This window comes from Astyanax mexicanus, chromosome 19 (assembly GCF_023375975.1).
Source record: "Astyanax mexicanus isolate ESR-SI-001 chromosome 19, AstMex3_surface, whole genome shotgun sequence".
Taxonomy (NCBI): domain Eukaryota; kingdom Metazoa; phylum Chordata; class Actinopteri; order Characiformes; family Acestrorhamphidae; genus Astyanax; species Astyanax mexicanus.
Window position 1 is genome coordinate 33,186,253 of NC_064426.1, and position 23,494 is coordinate 33,209,746.

The 23,494-nt window shown below is 36.7% G+C and overlaps 1 protein-coding gene across 2 annotated transcripts in view; it reads right to left on the reverse strand.

Annotated features, from left to right (window-relative positions):
- The window catches only part of igf2bp1 (insulin-like growth factor 2 mRNA binding protein 1), a 60,488-nt gene extending 39,045 nt beyond the window's left edge, over positions 1-21,443 (reverse strand). Inside the window, exons 1-2 of one of the 2 annotated variants that reach the window (XM_022668504.2) lie at positions 20,816-21,443; positions 19,534-19,594 (exon numbers count right to left, since the gene is read on the reverse strand). In XM_022668504.2, coding sequence (XP_022524225.1) covers positions 19,534-19,594; positions 20,816-20,990 — 236 coding nt within the window. In that variant the 5' untranslated portion in view covers positions 20,991-21,443. The remainder of the gene's footprint in view (positions 1-19,533; positions 19,595-20,815) is intronic. The other variant, XM_022668503.2, reaches the window with a different exon arrangement.
- Between the last annotated feature and the right edge of the window lie 2,051 nt (positions 21,444-23,494).

Sequence of the window (23,494 nt, forward strand, 5' to 3'; positions counted from 1 at the left end):
TCCCTACAAGCTGAAAGGACGTTTGACGCGTCCATTCGTATTAACGTATTCGCGAGAATAAATAAATAAAACAGGGTGAATTAAAAGTGATTAGAACAGTTTTTGACCAAAAAAAATAAAATAAAATCTGTTCTGCAATACTGAATATTTGAATTCCATGTGTTCGTGCTCCTTTTAAATGTTTTTGCTACGTCCCTTCACGCAAAAAAATGAAAGAAAGAAAGAAAATAAACCTCATCACATTCGACCTTATGACCCAATCACGTTCTACTCACTCTACATACAGCCTAGGCCTACGTAAAGTCTATGAAGGAGAAACTGCTGTAATTTTCTATGGACCCTTTTCATAAACTACTATATAAACTAAAAAATAAAGGTACGATATTTTATTACGATAATACTCAAAGGAATTTAAAAGGTATAATATTGTTTTTTACAGGGTCAGATGTGTTCCCTTTAAAAAGTATTTCCTAAGAGCATGAAGTACATATTTGTACTATTTTACCATCCAAAAGCTACATTCGGTTTTCTGTATCACTGTACTAATAAACTATATATATATATATTTTACTTATACACTTTTTCGAGTTGAAAGCCAGACAATTTAAGATCATCAAGTTCTTAATACATTTTCAGCTGATGATAATGTTTATAATCTTTTTTATCTTTACTGGTACAAAAAAATACTTTTCACTGATCGGTACTCTATAGTACCTCAATATAAGGTACAGCCCCAAAGACAAGCTTTGCACTCTTTTAAGTACAAATCTGTACTTATGTGTAGGCTACAGGAGCGTTTCTCAACCCTGGGTCCCAGTGTCTGCATTTTTTAAGGTTTAAAATGTGCAGCGTAGGAGTCTTTTCTTATCTTTGTCTAAAAAAATACAAAGCAGATCTCAGTATTGTTTCACTGGTATCTAAAATATTTCTTCTACCCCACCCCCCTTAAGACAAAAAAAGAGGAGGAGGAGATCATCGGTGCTTAACAGTGGGAGGTTCTGGAAGCAAATGAGAAAAGCACGAGATCTAATTTTGTTCTAATAGACTTAAAATATTTCTGATTTATAGAAGAAGCCTATGTAAGATCAGGTGAGATCAGCCTGGTCGAAATAAAATATGATGACAAATGAGATTTTGATCAAAGTGTGGTCCGGAGCTTAATTTCTGAAGCGGGAGAAATTCTCAGCATAAATCTCATACTGCTTTTAAACAGAATTTAACCATACGAGAAATAATGCTGTTTATTTGTTATATAAGTCTCAGATAATAGTTGGTCAAGTCTGGTTTTAACAAATCAACAAATAAAATTCGAGCAGGTAAGAATACGCAACATGTGCCGTTCAAAACGTTTAGTAACTTCGGTAAAAAAAAAAAAAAAAAAAAATCGGGAAAAAATATTATTTTTGACACTCTTGACATCACTGACTACTTTCCCCATAGAGTAGGCTACACAATAGGCTACATCTATATGCGATGGTTGAACTGATATCAAATAGATAAAAAACACTGAAAAAAGTGTTTCATAATTACTCCACGTATCTCACTCATCAATATGAGCGTAGCCCTAAATAACACAAAGCTCAAACTTGTGTTAATTTTAAACGAATCTAAAGTGTTTAAACCATAACATTTTACAATGATCATTACTTTAATGATTCTTACCGCCCATAAGGTGATTCTATCAGTACATCTAATGATAACAGACTGAATGATAGCGAACTGAAACAGAGTGCGGTGGTATACTGACCTTTTAATTTATTTATTAAGTAGTTTAACTAGAGAAGGGTGTCTTTTCCTATTACTCTTTTCTTGAATAGCTGATTTTTGAAGAAAAAAAGGAAACACACACTATACAAATACATTTAACAGTGGAATATTTTTACACGCATTACTGCATATAAACGAATTTTTCCCGCTGGACTAGCAAACGTTTTCCGCCCACAATGGACTACAGAACTGCACAGTACCTAAACAGAGGACAGATTTAGACCCTATTCCAGATACTGATGTATTTTACACTGCACATTTACACCAGTTATCTCGACACATATAAGGCCGGATTTTCTGGTTCAGTGCGGATGACTTCAGCTCAGGCTAAGTCTCAACCATGTGAGCGAGCATGAGCAGCCATCTTCTTCTGCCAACGCCCAATTACTACAATGAATCATGGTCACATGGGCGAGCGTGGAATGTACTAGGTTACTATATGCACATATGAAGACCTCAGTTCAATAGGCAGATCAACGCGGGTTAGATTGGATCCATATGGGGAGGCTTGCTTTTTAGTTACAGTGTTTTAGATCTGAATTAAAATGACTTAAATAGAAGGCTGCTACATGATGTCCCTCCGCTACAATTTAGCCTACTGAAGGCGTATGATCAGAAAGGTGCTCTGGATGATTAGTGGGGTAGCCAATCATTTCCATGTTATGGGTAAAACAACATGTAATTACAATTTATTATTATTTATTGTATTCAAAAGTCACAAATATGTGCGTGCATATCAAAGAAATCATATAATAGAAAGGCTACAACTACACAACTCCACACATCTCAACTCCAATCTTGCATTTTTTTTTATTTCATCTATGCACAAGTACCATAAAGCAATAGAACCAATGCAGATCTCAACAGAGAGAGCACATCGTGCAAATTCCGCCTCGTGCTTCTTCTTTTTTGCATCTCTCGCGCGCAGCAGCTCCGGTGGCCGGAGTCTCGCGCAGACCTGCCTTCATTCATAAAGTCGCCGCGCTGCTCGCGAGTACTACAGCAGCGTGAAAGAGGCGGCGCGCGCGCGCCCGGCGCCGCCCACCCGGGGGAAGCGGAGGGGCTTCCATACAAAAAGAAGCAGAGGCTCGCAGCACAGCACTGCAGCACGAAGACGTGCACTACACACACACACACACACACAAGCTCGCGCACACACATACACGCACACACAAGCACGCTTGCACGCGCACGCTCATACTCGCTCACAGGGGAATAAGGGCTGAGCAGAAAAAAAAAATCCCCACCGATTACGGTGAAGCATCCAGGAGCTGCTCGCTTCTGCTCCAAACCCACTCCACTCCTCCTCACGTGCTCTGCTTTGAAAGCAAGTCTCGCGAACGTCACGCAGCGCGAGCTGCACAGGGGTGTTTCTTTTTTTCCATTTTTTACCGTGGTCAAATTAGTCAATCTCAAGGCATCGATTGACGTGCCTCGTTCTGGTCGTACGCAAAATAAATTTGCCTGCCCCTGATTTAATTACTTGATCGCTTTTTAAACATCGTAAAGAGCTTTATGCTGTGGCTAGCTGATAGTCGAGAGCTCGAGCTAGTCACAGCCTCCCCCTATAGAAACGCAGTGAGCGATCCCATAAAGAAAAGGGGGAAAACCCAGAGGGCACCTGAGCGTGGCTTAAAACAGACCTGACTGAGTTCCAGAGAAAACAGCCTAAATGTGTAAAAAATTCTGTTACTCAATTTCTTTGTTGTTACTCAACAACTTGCTAGTAAGGACTCACCATATAGGCACTGGTTAAAATGTTTATTTAAAAATGTAACAAGTGTTTTAGCAAAACACAATTCTCCCATGTAATATACAAAAAATACGTCCACAAGCATATACTTACGAGGGTAAAGGTACATTTGAATATCTAATATCTGCCAACTCACTATAGTACTTTTGGCTGTCCTCAAAATACTTAACTTTGAAAACACTTCTATGTCTGAACTTCCAAAAAGGAAGAAAATGTTTACATCACCAGCATTATAAATACTCAGTTCAATGAGGTGTTTAAGGATTTCTTTACCTTAAAAAGTGAATTCACAGTTGCACCGTAGTTTAAAGAAACGAAAACCGTGAAAACAAAACCTAAAAAATGTGTCAAAGACGTTTTTTTAAACCTCAGATTGTTACAGACGCGCGAGCGTTTTAAGTATTGTGCATGCACACGTTGCTCTTAAGTTAATTCAAAGCAAACTTTTTTACATTACAGTTTCCAGATCAGTTTTGGTTGCCCTCTTGTTCTCCAGAAAAGTTTTCTTTACGTTTGGTGGTGCATTATAACAATTTAAACGTTCCTCTAACGTTTATTGTAATCTTAAAATGATTAAAACCTTTTAGTAACTTTGACGTATCTTTAAATGATTGACATATTTAGAGAAAGTAGCATGATGAGAACAGCTCGGCTGCTTGTTCTTATTTATTGTAACTGGATTATCAGAAAACATTTTAGCAACGTTACTGGAACGTTTATAAATGAAATGTAATCTTTACTCAAAGTTTTTGCTAGTTCTCATAATGTTTTCCAGTTTCCAGAAGTTCAAGGAACTGTGCTGACTTTTTTGAACGAAAAACAAATTGCCATGACGTTATGGTATGGTTACCCAAAAACAACGTTAAGGGAATGTTCTGTGATATTTTGGTAGTATGTAACATACAGTATTCATATATTTTCAGATGTATTTCAAAGGAAGAGGTTTGATGGTTTTAAAGTAAAAGCAGGATATGAGACCGGCTGATTTAGTGAAGGGAAGTGTTTGAATGAAGCTTTCAGCTTTCAAGCTCCTTATACTTATGGGAAAACTATAAAAAGATCTTATTTTTTAAAATAATTCTCAAATAAGCAACTTAAACCAATCATGAGTCTAATTAAGTACAAGCATAATAAACATTTTTAGCAACTAAAAAAATATGAATAAATGAGGAATTAAACTTGGAATGTAGAAGAACGTGCAATAGCTTAATTTGGGAAATCATTACAGAAAACATTAAAGTTTACAACCAATTTTTATTTTAATAAAGACTGAGGACTTCCTCTTGTTATGCTTTTTAAGGTTATTTTAAGATTTTTGTTTAAAAAATAATTTACACTAGTTTATTTATAACTCTTGTTTTATCCTAAAAAGAAAAATGGTTAAATTGATAATTTGTACTCAAATAATCCATCTATACTTACTTAATTTCTTTCTCACATATACTTGTTAAAAAAATCTGAGTTTTGTTTTGTGAGAAGAATAAACTAAAAAAACTGTATGGTGCAGATCATTTATTATTAAAAATGCCAAATGCTTAATGTGACATTTATATTTTTAATGTATTAATAGTGATGTTCTGTGCATTCTGTGTGTTTATTAGTTAATTTGGTTCTAAAAATGAAGTTGCATTTTAGGACTCTGTTTAGTTAGCATCAAAACACTCAACTCTAAACACACTTTTTTCCTCTATGTCTGAACTGCTAATCATTTGAGAACATTTTTATATAATCAGCACAATAAACAGATGACTTGAAAACTTTTCAAACTTATTTAATTTTAAGCAACTCATTTCCCTAAATAGTTTGAATTAAGCAAACGGTGAGAAAAGTTAACTTTTCTTGGGATCAATCAAAGCTTAATTCATTCAGATTTTAATTTTTAAACATACTCCAACACATTATTACAAATCAGTAAACTACAAACATCTGTTTATTAGAACTTTAAACACATAAAAGACGATTTTAGAAATAAGAGTGACTATTTAACCCTTTTTAATGTGAATTTCAGCAAGCTTTATTAAATTCTTAAACACGCAAGTCACTTTCCCCCTGCACTTCCACACTGTCCAAAACCTCTGAAATCTCAAGCATGCCAGGCAAATACCTCGCCAATCCTCCAGTCTCCTTTCCTGCAGAGTATCTTAAGCAAAGCAAAACTGTGCCACAGTTTCATCCTTGACAAAAACACAAGGGGGGTTTCTTCCTACCAGTGTGTGACGTAAGCCTCTGACTTTCTTTTGAATCAGTGAACCCCACAGACCTATAGAAAAGGCCAGAAAGTGGGGCTCTTCAGTGCTTCGTGTGCAGCTGACTGGTGGGGATAGCCACCCCACCCTCCTGTCCTCTACAGTGTTCCCTCTCTCTGTACTTCCTTCTCTTTATCTCAGTAGCTCCACTTTGTATTACTTTTGTGTTAAAGCTCATTCTCCTGCGCACCTTGTTTGGTAATACATCTTTGAATATTTCAGGAAGTCAAGGTTTTTGATGCTGCTCTGAATTCAAAGCAATGGTTTAGCTCTTTACTATTTTTACATTAGGGAAAAAGCCAATAGTGGGGAAAAAAATATATATTGTTTAAATAAATACATAAAAGCGGTGTCCATGAAAAGGGGTTCCAGATGATCAGATATCTAAGACTAAGACTAATGACTAAGGGAAGTGTTTAATTAAACCATCGAGCATTTATTTAACAAAACAGTTCAGACTCTCTTTCTACAAGCTAAGGCAAAAACCTATACACTATCTACAAAGTTATGCACTGCATTTATCTGCATAAATGTGTACAATATTTTCACATGGATTAAAGATATATATAGAATCAACACACTTCTTACTAGTAAGTAAACCAAAATGCAAAAGTGTTGGTTAAACAAAACATTCCCCTACAGTAAAGTTGGCAGATCACTGAACTATGTAAAGTTTTTATTTGAATGAACATTTTGAACAAAGTATCAAAATGTCAGAACTTTTCCCTCCAAAACTGTAATTTGGCAAAGAAATACAACAAAGCACCGTTCTGTACTGTAAATACTTTGTATAAATAAGCTAGCGTTCATATTTTAGCATGGTGTACTTGGTCTAGGTCTTGGAATTTCAGGAGCTTTATATTGATAAATAAAATAAATAAAAAAATGTGACCAAATATATAAAAATTAGAACATTTGTTCGGACACTGACAATTGGGTTTAATTTTCTTGGTTTAGATTTTTTGCTTTGGACTAAACATTATGATGCTCAATATCAGTATGGACAGTATTTCAGGATTTTTTTAAAACCCCAGGAAATCAAGTATAAGCTTTTAATTTTCTCATATCCGCAATTAATATTAGTCAAAATAATCAAAAAGTAAATTTAGATTTTTTAGAGATTTTTCTGAAACTGATCTTGCAACCGAAAAAAAAAAGTCTTTATTAAATTTGACCCAAACATAGCTAAAACACATAAGACCTATCTGAGATTTTCCTTATCTGGATTATGAAGTCCTAAAAAGCAATATGGCCGTTCTTCCCTACAGAGACATGGCAGTCCCTTCTAACCGATCTGCTGAGCAAAATTATTCCAGGATAAGGGCAGTGCATTCATTGTGCATGGATCCCATAGCCGATCAGGCCCTATGTCTACAGCTCGCAGCATGCCTATGTGAGAGAGGAACTTATGTGTCCATATAGGTTTGGAAAAGGAGGAGGGAGTGTTTCGGGCTGGGGTGGAGGTTTGCGGCCCCTCCCCCCTTCTCTGTGCCTTTAGCATGAGCAAGCGTGTGTTGAGAAGGAGGACATAGCATGATCACACCAGCACATGCCTGTTTGGAAACCATGTGACCTAGAGGCTCCATTTTAACTGATTGGGGCTGAGTGGGAGGGAGCTGCATGGGTGTATGGGGAAAGCGTAAGAAGGAGAAGAATAGAAGAAGGAAGAGACCTATCTTTACTGTGTTCTGTTGGCGTTATATGGTCCTATATGGTCCTACAAGAGGAATACTGCTTAAGCATATAGTAGCAGAAGCTTGGATTTTACACGCTTAATCCTTTTCATGTGCAACAATACACGGACGACATGTCTTAAATGACAATTAGCCACTTTACACTGTTGGTTTAAACCAGCTAAATGACTGGATCATGGAAAAATATGCTTTTTTTGTTCTTTAGCACCAAACTAAAGTAGTATTTGTGATTGGCCTGTTTAATTACACTTCCATATCTACCACACTGACCATGGCCCATACTATAAAGAAGCATTTTATTAGACTTATTTTATTAACCACACAAATCTGAAATTCAGTCTTAGTTGAAAACTGGGGGGGAAAAAAAGGAAAAAAAAAATCATAACATTAAATCAATAATATAATTATATTGATTAACTCTTTAAAAAAAAAAAAAAAAAAAAAACATTATGATGTAAAACAGCTTGCAAACCTACAAAAAATTGCATTTGCCACTACAAATGTAAAAAACTTATATCTAAATTCTATAAAAAAAACAACAACATCTCCAGCAGGCGGTAAACATTAACAGGTAAATAATTAGAGCTATGTATTGTGTGCTAATATGTAACTTTTGTCATGCTACAACAGCTATTAGATTGATGCTAATCCTTTGCTATGGTCTAAATCTGCATGGCTTTTTAACAAAAAAAAGATCAAACCAAGCCAAATATTTCCCCAAACTGCTACAAAATAAAGGAGCCAAACAGAACATTTCAGTGTGTGGTTCTTTTGAGAACATTTTTTGTAAATGAGACTCCAAGAACCATAAGCCTTTCAAGACATAGTGCACATACACTGACAAGAAATAAAAGGTAACCTATTGTACAGCTGTGTTTTGTTCACTAAAGGTACAAACACTGTATATGTACTGTATATGTACAAAGCTACAGCAAGGCCATTGATGTCCAAAACTGCAGATCATAAAAGGTACACTACATTTACATTCCTGTGGGAAAGATGCATACTTTTCATAATGATACATATTAAAGTGTGTATAGTTAATTTTTTGGTTGCACTTGAGGGAAAAAGGCCAAAGAGCTCACAAAGATCTGATAATACACATCCAGAAAGTGGACAGTCATCTCTAAATGTCTTCATATTTATATTTCTATTACTTATTTGAGATTTTATAATGCTTAGACTTGAGTCTGCCCAAACATATACAAGCTACACTCCAATACAAAGATATATAAATTATGCTACTAGTGTAAATACTCATGTGAAATCTCATACAATTAATAAACTAAGTATGGTTCTGTATGACACTGAAAAATCATTTTTGTTGCTTTAAAGGACTATTTTAAGTATTAAGATATTAAGTTTGTCTGGTTGTGTATTAAAACCACTGCCTTTTCTAATTCTACTTAATTTACTTACTTTTAGCAAAGGTGCAGCAGGCACCTAAATGCCTAGTTTTGATGCAGTAGTTTTATATTTGTAACCATTCAGATTTATTTACTTTTAATACTGTATTGAAATCATTATATCTGTACTTTATATCAGTACTGTATATCTGTACTGTTCTTAAACTGGGTCAGGTATCTTTCCCAAGTCATTAGCAACATTAGCAACTTTCTTTGGTATTCTGGTTCAATTATGGTGATCAGTTCACTATTTATTCTCCCTACAGTAAATCTGTTCCTGGCTATTACACATCCACATATTTAATCTAAACAGGATCAACTACTGCAACTTGTCTCAGGCACAATATTTAATTATCAGTTGCTTTTAACACTGGATTCATTTGACTACATTTATAGTATATGAATATGATCTGGATTTATTAGCCCACTAGTATATCTTAAGCCTGTTATTCCACAAATACTAGTAATAATACAACAATAATACTATTTACTATTACTGATAATTGCTAAGAGATCCGTAAGTTAAATTAACTTTATTTTTGAGCACCATCTAAGATATTTTCAAAAACATGGAGGTTCAGCACCAAGGCCAAAGTGTTGGAATAAGTCATGATAAAACTGCATTGACTAATCATTAATAAACCATTTGAAACCATTTTAAATGATATTCACAGGCTAACAATTCTAATTAGCTTTTAAAAGCCCCTCCTACATTTCAAAATTCTACATTCACTAAATGTTCTTTATATTTTACCCCAATTATACTTATATTTAACACAATAACGATGTAGGCAATAAGGTTTCATGTAAATTCCACATGATATTAAGATATTTTCACATCCAATACACATTAAAAAAGAACCTTGCTGTATACTACTAATACTGAGAATAATATTGTGTTAGGCATATTCCTACAATGTAAACATTTATGGCAGCATTTTTGAATATGATATAAAGCAACTGTGCACCTAAAACTGGTGAACTAGCAAAGGAGTAAAATAGAAAGTACACAAAAATCACAAAACCGGACAAAACCCTTTTTTTCTTGAAAGGAAAAATGGAACGTGGTCTTGATTCCAGCAGTCATGTGCTACAAAGACACATGAAGCGTGTTCAGATTGGACTGTGCTAGCAAACATCCACAAACTTTCCCCATTGGGTTTAAGTGCCTGCACAGAGAACTCGCCAGAACTATGATGTATACAACATACAGAACTATGGTAAATATGACAAGTCTGGGTTTTGGGCTAAAACAGCATTCAGAACTGGTGCTCAAAAAAATGCTGCTAAAATGTTAGCATGTAGCTAAATCTGAGGCAATCAAAATAGCATGTAGCTAAACCTGAGTATACCTTTAGATGTGGCAAAAAGCTACTTTGTATACAAGTAAAGATGTATTTAACTTGTTCCAGCTATTGTCACATTTACAGGCATTATTGTCACATTTACAGGCAGTTTCCCAAAACAAAATATATAGTCAAAAATACATATTCCCTGTACAGAAATTGTATAAACCCTTAGTCAAATACAGAATTTAATTCAAGTTACTGGGGTAGTTAAATAAATATATATATATATATATATATATATATATATATATATATATATATATATATATATATATATATATATATATATATATATATATATTATCACACACACACAACCTTTATCTATTAAGTTATCAACTTTTTACCTTTATCCATGATCAAGCAACACTCCATGCACATATTTCCATATTAACATGTAAATAGCTATAATAATGGCACCGCACTGAGCATGCTGATGTTTAGGTACAATTATGAATACAAACTATTTTTAAACAATGCACACTTATGAAATATATCTAATCTACGGACAGCGGTATAAATATACAAGTGATATATGGCTGCACAATATATCATTTTAGCAACGTTATTGCAAATCACATATGACAAGTTTTTTTTTGCTGCTTTATGCAAAAGTAAAGATTACTCTGAGAATATTTTCCAAAATATATCTAACAAAAGCAGATTATGTATGCCTAATATTATCTATTTTACTATTAAATATTGAAATATATATTGTAGAACAAACAACTATTGCAACTAATCAGTGTTTTCCAGGGTCATGCAGTGCTCCTCTATACACTGCTGTGCAAGAGATTTTAGCATCTACAGAAAATTTGAGGAAAACACAGTTGCTTGCTCCAAAACAAATAAACAAAACAAACAGGAAAAAAGGCAGAATAAATCAAATTAACTATACACTGTGATTTCATGTTTGGAAAAGTGTGGGTGTGATTAAACATTGAGCCAAAACTTAAGGAAATCTTTTATTCCCTTTAGCACTGTTATTAACAGTTACCATCAAACATCTAAATTATCTGATCAATTTACCATTCAAATAATTCAGCTGAGCTTTTGGTGGAACTGAACAAATCCACAAAGAGACCAAAGTTTAAGGAAAAGCAACCAAAGCTGTGTTCTTCTAATCAATACATTATTAACTAACACTTTGTGCAAAAAATAGTATTGTTTTTATTTATTTATTTTGTAGCAACAAGACTCATAATTCCTTATGTGCACTTTTCTTATTGACTCAAGTTCCTGTTCAGCCAAGCAGGATAATCCAAAAATCCTGTTGTTGTTTTTTTTTTTGTAAGACTCTTTTAAATACATTTTAATTTATGTAGTAAATCTACTTATAATCACTTTTTTGAGGGTCACTTTCCCTTCATCATTGGTATCTCTGCAGTCACACAGTTTGCCAATGAATGTAGCCATAGTCCTCCCATCACTGATTTGTAAGCCATGTTGCCAAGTTTGCATTCTTGTTCAGAAGGGGGTGGGGGATGGGGGAGGGGCTTTGCCAACAGCCCTTTTATACTATTAACATATATAAATATTACACTGTTTAACACGTGTAACATCTGTAGTCTTCTTTAAAAATTAGAAGAAAAAAAAAACACACACAACATGGCCACGCTCTGGCTACTTCCCGTCACGTCATTTTTTTTCCCTTCGCCTAGGCACACAGCAAACCTCCCCCGGGCTCCTGGTTTGAAAAATACTGGGTAAAAAATGTAAAGAATTTTAGGTTCAAGGGGCACCTCCCTCGCTATCCCCCTCCTTCGCGAGTGTTTATGGTGGCCATGCCTTCAGAGAAGCCAGTTCACCAGAAACACAATGAGAACCATAGGGGGTTGGGGGAAGATGGTGAGGCCCATACATCTGAGGGGACAACCTCCACAATTTTTTTTCCACCCCCTCTCTCACACAGGGAATCACCTTCACTAGGCAACTCCTTCCTCTGCACCCAAAGCAATGACCTTCATCTATATTTATACACAACACAACACAACTGTAGAATATACAATAATTTATTTGAATTGTTAAATTCCCAGTTATTGTGTATATTAGAATATAAGCTAAACACACACACTCGGTGTTGACTGACGACACAGAGTTTTCAAAAAGTCCAAAAGTCCACAAGCTGTTAGCAAAAATGGTAATATTATAGACTCTAAATGACAACAGTCTTCTTGTCAAAGTCCACTAACTTTAGCTAATTTAGGTTTTAAAGAAATTACTTAAAAATATATTTTTTACATTATTATTTACATTTAATAACTCAAGGCAACCGGTGCTTTAAAAAAATAAAATTAACAAGTTAGTTTCCAAAATGTTTATAATTTTCTTGAAGACCAATAAATTAATTAATACTACTGGAATTATAGTATTATTTTTATTAACCTTACCCAGCTTTAAATGCACAGATATCTGATTAACTATAATTAACAACACAGAATAAAATCTTAAGCAGAATAAAGCTCAATTAAGGGTTTTTGCTGTGGAAAGTGTACTCGAGTGTGAGCGCATGAGTGTAGGCTAATAATGGGAAAAAATCTAAAGAAACATTTTTTGTTTAGAAATCTACCATGTTTCAACCGTTGCACCTTACTTCCTGCTCCGGCCATGAGAGACTGTCATCCACCATGTGACCTTAAGCAAGCCTATAATATGCCACAGACAAACCCAAAGTAAAAGGCCTTTTTTCTGTTTAATATTTTTTAAAACATATAAGTGCTTGCTATGGTCATTAGTAAACTCCCTTTTAAACAACAAAAAAAAAAAAATCTAAGCCCACACCACCACCACCACTTGTCGGATGTTTCTTTTTACATTTTTCTCTGTGCAAAAATTCCCCTCCGGACACGTCAGAACCATAGGGTGCTTCACTGGGCTGACGCTCGCCTCAGTTGGTGTAGCGGCCGGACGGAAGGTTTTACCCTACCAATGCCAGCCTGGACTTCAACCAGCTTTAGCCTTATCATATCACCTCTCCTATTCCACTTTATTCCTTTGTGGTTGGGCAGGATTTGCTGCACAGCACTCAGGCACAGATATGCACATTTACAGTGTACGCAATGTGTGCAGGTTTAATTTTTTTTTTTTTTTTTTTACGTATTATGTACTTAAGCATAATCCACAGATATAGTAAAGCTGACAGTCTTATTATCCTTCTCATCACTGGTTACTTGACATATGGATGGGAACCACCAGGCCACTGCGACAACTTACACTGGGGATGCCAGCACCCTCCCTAGCATACAAACTGTACTATTTAAGGCACATGTTTTACCTCAATTCAGGCTAATTCAGCAGAGGTGTTTTTTGCAGGGGAAAGGTGATTTCTCGTGTGTGTGTGTGTGTGTGTGTGAGTAAGAGAGAGGGAGAGAAAGGGATTGTGTGTATGTAGAAACACTTTTAAAGATAATGCCATTTGGAACAGTTTTATGGAGTGGTGCCATAGGAGAACCATTGTTATTCACATTTATGATTTAAAAAAATATAAATATATACATACACACAGACACACATTTTTCTGTCTTAAAGGGGCAGTACCAAAATGTAAAATGATCATATGGACCACATGGGGGAAAAAAATGGGAAAAGTATTTACTTTAAAATTAAAAATTAAAAGGTTTATTGCACTGACAGCTTCTTTATAACAATGCCTCTTTATAGAATCAAAAATGGTTATACAATGCAATACATTAAAGAACCCTTTATAGCACATTTATTTTTAAGAGTGTAAAGCTTTCAATTGTTCCAAAAAAATCACTGAAAATAAATAATTGTATTTATGTGTAGGCCACTGGTTGGTGCTAACTGGTGGATGGACTCAACCAGCTTTATCAAAAAAAAAAAAAAACAGGACAGATGGTTGAGAATGGGGAAGGGGAAGAAGGCACATTGGTAAGGGGTTAAAAAGGGGAGGAGTGTTCTTAAAGAGACAGAAGCACATATTTTAACCCTTCCCTTCTGCCATTATCTACACATAAGCATGGTTGCAGCATAATTTATTTGCATTACTCCAGTTTCTTTTCCCTTTCCGCCCAATCCTCACATCCTCAGCTACAGGGCTCATTTTGAGGTGATACACAAAAGGCAGAAAAGGGAAGCCCTTGAGGAAGTGTCACTGTACAACGCCCCTGCAATCCCTATGCCCCCTCCTCCTCTCCTCTCTTCTCTTCTGTTCTTTTCTCTCCTCTTCTTCTCCCTGATCTTCTCCTCTTCTGATCAGGCAAAGCCCACTGAGGGACGCACTGGTCGTATGACCCAGCTGAACGAACGCCTACATGTACATTCTGCTAGCCTGGCTGAAAAGTCACATATATCTGGAATACAATCAAATGCAGGAGATGCACGTCCACTGTGTGTGTGGGTGTGCGTGGGTGTGAGTGTGTGTTTGTGTGAGAGCGAGCTTGTGTCACAGACAGCAAGGCAGCAAACATGGAAGAACAGAATGAAGGAATGGAAAAAAGAATGACTGTGTGCAAGGCAAAAAAATAAGACAGCAAGAGAGAGAGAGAGAGAGAGAGAGAGAGATGTGAGAGGTGGCCTCTCGTGCAACACGTCAAAGGATTCTCAGAATCTGCACACAGGTGTTCCTGGCTCCTGATTGGTCGCACCCCCCTTGCCTGGAACCCCTCCCCCTGCCTTCTGTAGTACTACGATTACGAGTGGAGACTGGAGAGAGAGGAAAAAGAGGGAGGAGGGAGCAAGCAAGCAACTGTTGTGGCTTAAGACTCCCATTGCCTACCCAACAAAACGCCATGGTATCATTCACTGTTTCATTTGTTTTACTGCATGCAACTACAACGCAACACCTTACTAAGATATGCAGATAGCCATTCCTATATCTTCCTCCTTTCTCTATGTTTCATACATACTTACAAAGTAGGAATGTAAAAATAGCCATTGCAACCTTCAAACCTTCATAGGAATGAACACTACCATGCAGGACACTTCTTCCCCTACCCCAAACTTCCTAATTACAAAAAACTTTTACTCCTCTTTAACATACCCCCTAAAACAACACCCACCACGGTGCCGACCACTATAAATGACAGTCAATCACTTTCTACAAATGCCAGAAGACAAGTCACTCATAATGGAAGGCCGGGAACAAAATGGCCGCAATTACAGAATAGCTTTACAAAACAAATAATTACTGTAATGAATGTAATCAGTGGCAGGGGAGTACTGCTCCCTTTTTTTTTTTACCAAATGTTCAGAAAAAAACAACCCGACCAGTAGCACAACCTACCCCATACAGCCCGTCTGGGGTGAAAATTCATCAAAGGCTATAGAATCAATAGGAGAATTCCAAATCACTGTAGGGGATATAATTTTAAAACATTACCCAACAAGTAACAGTAGATATGAGTGATGTTTCCAAATATCCCAAATTTGGACCTTCATTTTTCTTGTTTGCCATTATTTGAATTTAGCAACAGATCTTCAGAGTGCATCAACATTTCATGATAAACTGACCAACAGAAATGGCCGAAATGACATGGAATTTTTTTTTACACTCACTTCAATTTAAAGTTAATATAACTAAACTTTCTCCTGTAGAGTCTCCAATATTGTCATTTTCCTTTAAATAACCCACACAAAGTTTTTAGAGCTCCATAGTGAAACTAACAGTACAACGAGTAAAAGTAACATCACTGCAGCAGGTATTTTTTTTCTCACCCTGGTTACATGGTTGGCCATATGCCTTGTCTTAACATCAGAACTGGAAGTACCTTTAAATCACATTGGTCACTTTGAGGGGGTGTGGGGATCCCGCTCAGACCACTGTGATATCATTACTACACAGTAAACAGTTTGCCTTTGCTTTTATTTGATCGTGTTTCAATTAATTTAATGTTTATACATATTTATGATCCTATAATACAAATACACTGCTTGACTCTTGCTTCTCACTACAAACACACACAAATTCTAGTAAATGGGTTATAGTACAAGTGTAGTGTGGTGTAAGCAAAACTATCCCATTGTTTGCTACAGTGTTATTTTCTTAATGATCTAATTGGCAATATTTTGGAAGAAAACAACTGATTGTGCAAAGTTTATGCAGTACAGTACTTAACTAAGCAAGAGGAGGGGGCACATGAGCAGCCCTTTCCAACTTGTGGCATACTTGTTGTATGAAAATATTCTATTAATAAGATACGTTGGTTAACTGACTCGTCATGTTAAAAATTTGTACTACACCTCAGTTTATAATCTAACTGATAGCAACGTGGCTATTTTAAACAAAGCAATTTTGAAGCAACGCTTAACGCCCCCCACTGTATTGTGATGAGATGGTGCTAGGAACTGGGGGTTGGGTTAAATATCTATTGTTACTCTTAACACCTGGTTCTCAATGGGCGATGTGGCGCTGCCTTTTGTCTTAACTCTCTCAAGTTTCAAAACTTCAAAGGCAATTCAACGAGGAGCCATTAATAGCCGCACCATAGAAATGCAACATATCGCCACCAAACTTGAAGGGAACACAGCTTGAACGGACTGTATGTATAAGTGAAAGCCGCCATACACACACACACACACACACACAGCTACATGTTTGCCCCAGTATGCGTGAACACACTAACTACTATTTCCTCACATGGTTGCAATATTTTCCCCACATAGTTAGGAATACTTTTATATCATTAGGCACAACTTCTCGTTACATACAGACGAGAGCCATGTGGATTTTTTAAAATAATGGCCTTGCCCCGCAACCGTTTCTCATTCCACCTATGAACACTTATATAACAACTCACGTTACCTTACACAAAGGGTGTGCCCAAAGAGAAAGTGCTGTTTCTGTGCATTGACTTGGCAAACAACACTTTCCATTGTATCTTTTAGCTGATTAATTGTTGTGTAACTGATTATTTGTCAAGACCACCAAGAAGTAAGAAAACGTGCTGGAGTTAACGTAGTTTATTTTTTTTCTTATTTAGATCACGCTTATATGAAAAATGCAGACCAAAACCTAGTGGAAACAGTGCTTGTTTACGTTTATTTTAAAAATAAGACAATTCTATCTGTAAATAAAACATTTACACATTATATATTACAAGGCCATGTAAACATACATTGTGATATTTTCGTGTATGAATTATAGTGGCGTAAAAGATTCACAAAAACAAGGAGTGGCGGTGTAAGAACGCCTTAAACCTTAGCATTTAGGCTATACATTAGTTTTTATAGCTGATGATACTGTAATGGTTATTATTCTTTGCCCTGTATTCAAATTAACCAAATTAAATATAAAAATAAAAATATCTATACCCAGTCTATAGTCAGTAAATCTTAATAATACAAATACGTAAAAAGAATAATCGTTTTTAAAAGTTATTGCTTGGTGAGTGTATGCTAACGCCTACTGGCGACAGTATAGCATGCTACTGCAAATACTCATATTACAATAATTACTGCTGCTTTTATTTAGAGCTCTCTAGTACTATAATAACCCACAGACATTACAATTTTAAGGCCATACTTTCGTGTGTCAATATTAGTGCATTCCTGTAAAATGTCCACGTTGCCTGTTCTTGTATGAGCCCAAGTGCATTCAAATGGAGCATTCGCCAGTGAGCTGCCTTGTACGCCATTTTCTCAATTGCTGACGTTGGATTACTCTTTGCAATGATGGCGACCACGTGTCAGTCAAAACGTGTGCCACAATGTTGCCGCTCAGGTAAATTGTACAAATATTCATATTTTCGGTTGCGGAAGACAGCAAAGGTCAGTCTGTAAACCAATGTAGCACACTACACAAGCACTGCACAAAGTGAGCACCATCAGCTAAATAATTATTATGAGAAAAGTTAAAAAATCGACCCTGTTAAAAAGTACAGACTTATTTTCGCACGTTGATTAAAAAATAAAAACATTGTGCATTATATCTGAAAGTAAATTTAACCGTGAAAGCGAGTTATCATCAAAATCCCCAACATTACGGTGATAAATAAATAAATAAATACACTAAAAATGGTATACGGTCCAAGCAGCACACAAGACAGACCAAATGAGCTCAGCATTAGGGTGAAGGCCTACCTGTTCTGTGACAGGGTACACAGTGCCCTACACCTCTGTGTACATATCAGACTTTTGGTATCAAATAATTCGAATTTTGCACGAATTACTTAGTCTTATATTTTTTTTATATTCGCTGAGCCCCCTCAGCCCTTGTATTCATGTTTTAAATTAATCTATAATTTCTTAAATAGCTATGCAAATTTTCCAACGGGTTGAAAATGGGATGAGACAAGGTGGGCAGGGTGGGGCGAGTGAGGGATATTTTTTTTTTTTTTTTTTAAGAATAAACTGCTGGGGTGTTGCAACGTTATGTCGTGTTAACGTTTTCCCCAGCACGCATTATCATTCAAAATAAAGCCATTTTATCTTCTACGAGATTCTCAAAGTATTGGAGGTAGGCCTTTACAAACGCCATTACCAGTTTCGCCACAGTTCATACAGTAACCGCTAAACCTGCACCTTCGACCAGTACAGACCAGAGGTGTTTACGTGTGTGAAAAAAAATGCACTCCTAACAACAAATATGTATATGTATATATATATATATATATATATATATATATATATATATATATATATATATATATATATATATATATATATATACACACACATATATTTTATATTTAACAATGATAGGATTTCAGTAACAGTGAAACACAACACTTAAACGTAACCTAAATATGAAAGCACAAATAGTATACATTTTATTCCACAATACAAAAGTGAGGCAAAATCAGAACTTACTCAAAGAAACATTTTAACCAAATAAACTTAATGGTGGCTTTATAACGCAAACGTAACTTTTAGAATATGATAAGTCAATCGATCTTTCATTCACAACAGCCTAGTGTTTATGGCTCACTCAACAAAAGATCCACCGAGGCCTAGGCCTTACTTTAGGCCAAGGCCTTGCCTTCGTGTGTGAAACAAGTAATGACACTGCATCCACCATTAAGGGCATTTGACGTGTAACAAATAAAGAATTAAGTATTTTGGTATAGCCTGTCACAAGTAGCAAAACATAATATTGTACAGTAAAAGCACGCGATACAGCATACAACACACTAGCCTTCTGTACAACTATCATATGATTGTCTATTAGCATACATAATGTGTATCGAAATAAAAAACAGCGAGTGTTGTACCAAATCTGAGGTAAAAATCTGCATGTTCAAATCCAGCAGATCCACAATTTCGACACACAGCGAGGGCACACTAGAGTGAGCATATATATACACACACACCAATGCAATTTATTACAGTTGGCCAACAATGTAGGAGAAAGCCAAATACCTTTGTTTTTTGGGGACAGAATGTTCGACCTCAATTCGTTTGCCGTGAAGTTCCACTTTACCTAAAAAGAAAACAAAAACAAACCAAAAACGTGTTTTAAAAAAATAGGCCACTGGTTCCATTCATTGACCTTAGATTCGGAATATAGCCTTCAGTGTACAAAAAATAATATATAGGTTGGGTAACGCAAGTTTTTAAAAGCTGTTCTGTGGGGGTAACAAGTTAGCTTTGTTTGGTGTAAATAAATTAAATATATTTTTGTAAAAAAATAAAGTAACTAATTTGTGAATGGCCTACACGGCTCTTATTTATGGAGTTTAAAAGTTACATAATAAAGTGTTTGAGACCACTGTTCTGGTTACTACATTTAAACCTGCAACATTTTTGTAGCACTTTCAAGGTTCACTGGGCAGATATGCTACATAAGCTGTTCTCGTCATTTATTCTATGGAAGTCATTCATGTACCCTATTCGCTGTTATCTGCGAACGTCCACATGTCATTGTACAATCAACACAGTGGAAACCACATTTAAATTATTATCATTCCTTGCGAATCTGTTTCAAGTCAAACACAACAGCATGGCGACCTTCGTGCTATATAGAGCACACATCACATGCAACATATGTGGACAATAGTAAAGAGGCGTTTTTGTGGACACAAATACGAATACGAGCACAATATATGCTGTACGTGTGTGTAGTGCATGTAGCTGTGCTAACATGCACACTATGTTCATTCCCCTTTTCTGTACAATACAAGCTGCATGAAACGTGTTCAATCTTACTATGATGGCCTATTACCCAAAGGGGGAGGGGTGAGATTTGGTTCTATAGCTGTGCTCAGTAGGTTATACTGAATGTGAAGGCACAGGTTTCAGTGTCTCTTGCACGATGAGCATAAAGCCACATTTGTATTAATTTTGGTATAAATTGTAGTGCTGAAAGACAGCATCACATTGCTAGATAGCACTGACAGGGTAGTAAAGTAAAAATAGAGTGGTGGGTGATATACATTAAACATTGTTGGGAAGCCAGCTGTGTAAAAGTTAACTAATTTCCCAATTTTTTACGTGTCAGTTTTTTTATTGCAAAAAATGGAGCTGTACACGCGCACGTCCCGTTTATAATCCCATGTTAGAGCAAAAAGTATAAAAAGTGAATTCTGATAGCTAAATGTTATTAGTTAAGCAGGGGTTGAGAAAGAACCCTGTAATTTTAGTGCATACGAGTGTAATATGGCAAAACGGCATAGAGACCGATTAAGTCAGTTAGGCTACTTACCAGAAAATGTTTCAATTGCTTTCATAGCCCATTGGTCGTCCGGGCAATCAACAAACGCGTAGCCAGTCTTCATTAGAAACTGCCCAGAGTAAGGAATCTTGTAGTCTTCAAATGTTTTAACCAAGTCCTCGGCGGTCACGTTTTCATTCAGATTTCCAATATATAGCTTGTTCATCGTGGAATATCGCGGTGCTCCCAAAAAATCAGAAACGAAAATAAAACTTTTAAGCAAAGCGCACTAAATAAAAAATGATTGAGACGCCACCAAACACACAAACACGCGTGCTTTTTCAACGAATTGCGACCGAAAATGAAAGAAATCAAAAATGTAAAGCCAGGAATCCCGAGTAAAAGGGGAAAGTTCGACTAACAGTAATAATGTTGCAGCCTGATGAAGTCCAGCGGAGGAGTGGAGAATCCGTGACTGTAGCAATCCTCGCGATTTTGTTGCACAGTGTGGAAACCGATATCAGTCTAAATTCATCTGATGGTTATGGTGGTATAGTGGTAAAAGTATGGCGGGATCGGGAGAAAAAGCTTTCCTCTCTGCCCCTCAACCTAGAGCTGTACCCTGCACTGTCATACAGATCCTACTGCCTGGCGATGGCACCGCCTCTAAACGGACTCGAATTTACTAAAAAAAAAAAAAAATTGTTTGCAAAGAGGAAACCACGTGGTATCTGGGAGTAGCTAGAGAATGGGCCGGTCCTCCTCGCCGTGTATGTAGCACAGCAGCAGATGGGTGTGCTAGGGAAGCGAGCCTTCTGTGCAATGTGCTTTGACTACCGTGCAGTATGCTCTGCTCACCAGCTAGCCTATGTGCATGCACGTAACACCGCGCACGCTATTGCCCTTTAATGTAATGTGCCCTGTATTATTATTATTTTTTTTTGGAGGGGGAAGGGGTTGGACACAGTCTGCATGTTTACATTGGTAGGCATGTTTCGGATTCCAATGAAACGAAATTGGCTTGCTGGACTGAAAGGTCATGTTGTGTGAAATAAAGAAAAAACACCTTCTGCAACGTAAAGCAAATGCCAATCTTCCACTCGTAAAATTCACTTGTATTCCCACCCACTGCATACCTCATGGCCCCATGTGTGTCGAGCTATGGTGAAAGGTTTGGTTGGCGTGCAGCTGGGTAGGCTGCTACACAAGTGACCCAAGCTGTGTAAAGGAACATTAAACAACAGTGGGCAGGATATGCATTTTAATAGCGTGCTTTGGTGAGGTAGTAAGACTTGCAGATGCAAAGAAACATTCAGCTGCCCACTTGTAACAGCTCTGAACACTTTCATGATACTAATTCTCACTAGGCTGAAACGCTTGTAGTATCTGCTGCTCCGCTGTGGCTGCACTAGCAGCGGGAATACAGACGCTCTGCTACTGGTGGCCTGCGTCGTCTAACCTGAGCTCACTTTCCCCCTCTTCCATGTCATGTATTTGAGAATTTAAGCACGTGCAGGTCGAGTGCTTACAATGGGGCCTCCGTGAGACACGCATAGGCTTGACAATCGAGTCAAAATGGAGGACTGTATGACTGAAGGGCCTGGTGGAGCATGCCGCCTACCAGCAGGAAGTGGGCGAATCAACTGTTGCACAAGCTCTTTGAAACACAAACTGCACATTTGGACGTTTTCTCTTCCTTAACGGGATCCCTGTAAGGCTACGTTCTGTGAAATATTACCTAAAGTGACCACCTGAGCTCATGGCAATGTTAGGAGTCAGTAAACAGCAGTGCAACGGGTAGGTAGTGGTGAAGGACTTGCGGATTGTACACGTGGCGGCAGCACCGACCTCGTTTTTTTTTCTTTCAGAAAATGGCTTCTCATAGGCTACACTGTGATCATGGAAGCACAGGGTCCTCCACAGCTTTTCATAGTTGGGTGTTGTTTTTGTTTCACTGCAGTGGCCTCTGTCTGCTAGACTGATTTTTAGTGTGGAGTTGTCTGTTAAAGTGATCTGAAGGATCTTTTGAAGTTGTCGTCTGAGTTAAAAACAGTGAAATAAAAATGTTACTCGCCATAACGGGGTGTTCAATCCTCCCACAGCCGTTTTTTTCACTTATGAGTGCAAAGACAAAATATTTTGCCCAAAACCCAAACAACACCAAACTATATAGTCTTTACGTTGCTCGCTTTTAGACGTGCGTTCTTTAGTATATCATTAGCATTAATGTTGTGTACTATTGTGATTTTGTGCGCAACGTTTGCTTGTTAACTCTTGAAAATAGTTACATAATAGATTTAATTAATTATAAACTCAGTCTGCGTTGGCTAAACAGGTTAACAGTGATTCTTTCAAGATAGTATTTCCAAGCCAGCACTATGAATCCGAAAAAACAACTAAAAGAAAAAGTCACGTTAGTAACATGATTTTTTCAGTCTTTTTTTGTTTGTTTTCTTTGCTGACATAGTTAAAGTACATTAGATGTACCTTAAAACTAGATGTACATTAAAACATGACACCCCACTTGTTAAACCTATGACATTAATTTGAGTAAATAACATTAAGTAATAATTGTGAATAACCTCTATTGGAATACACTATTAACTGTACTGTAATTCAATCCAGAATGCATTGTTTGACTCGTCTGTAGCCTATAGTTGCTCATAATGTGTGCTCCTCCTGACTACGTAGATTGCCTTTAAAGTTTGAAAATTGTAGTTAAACATGTCT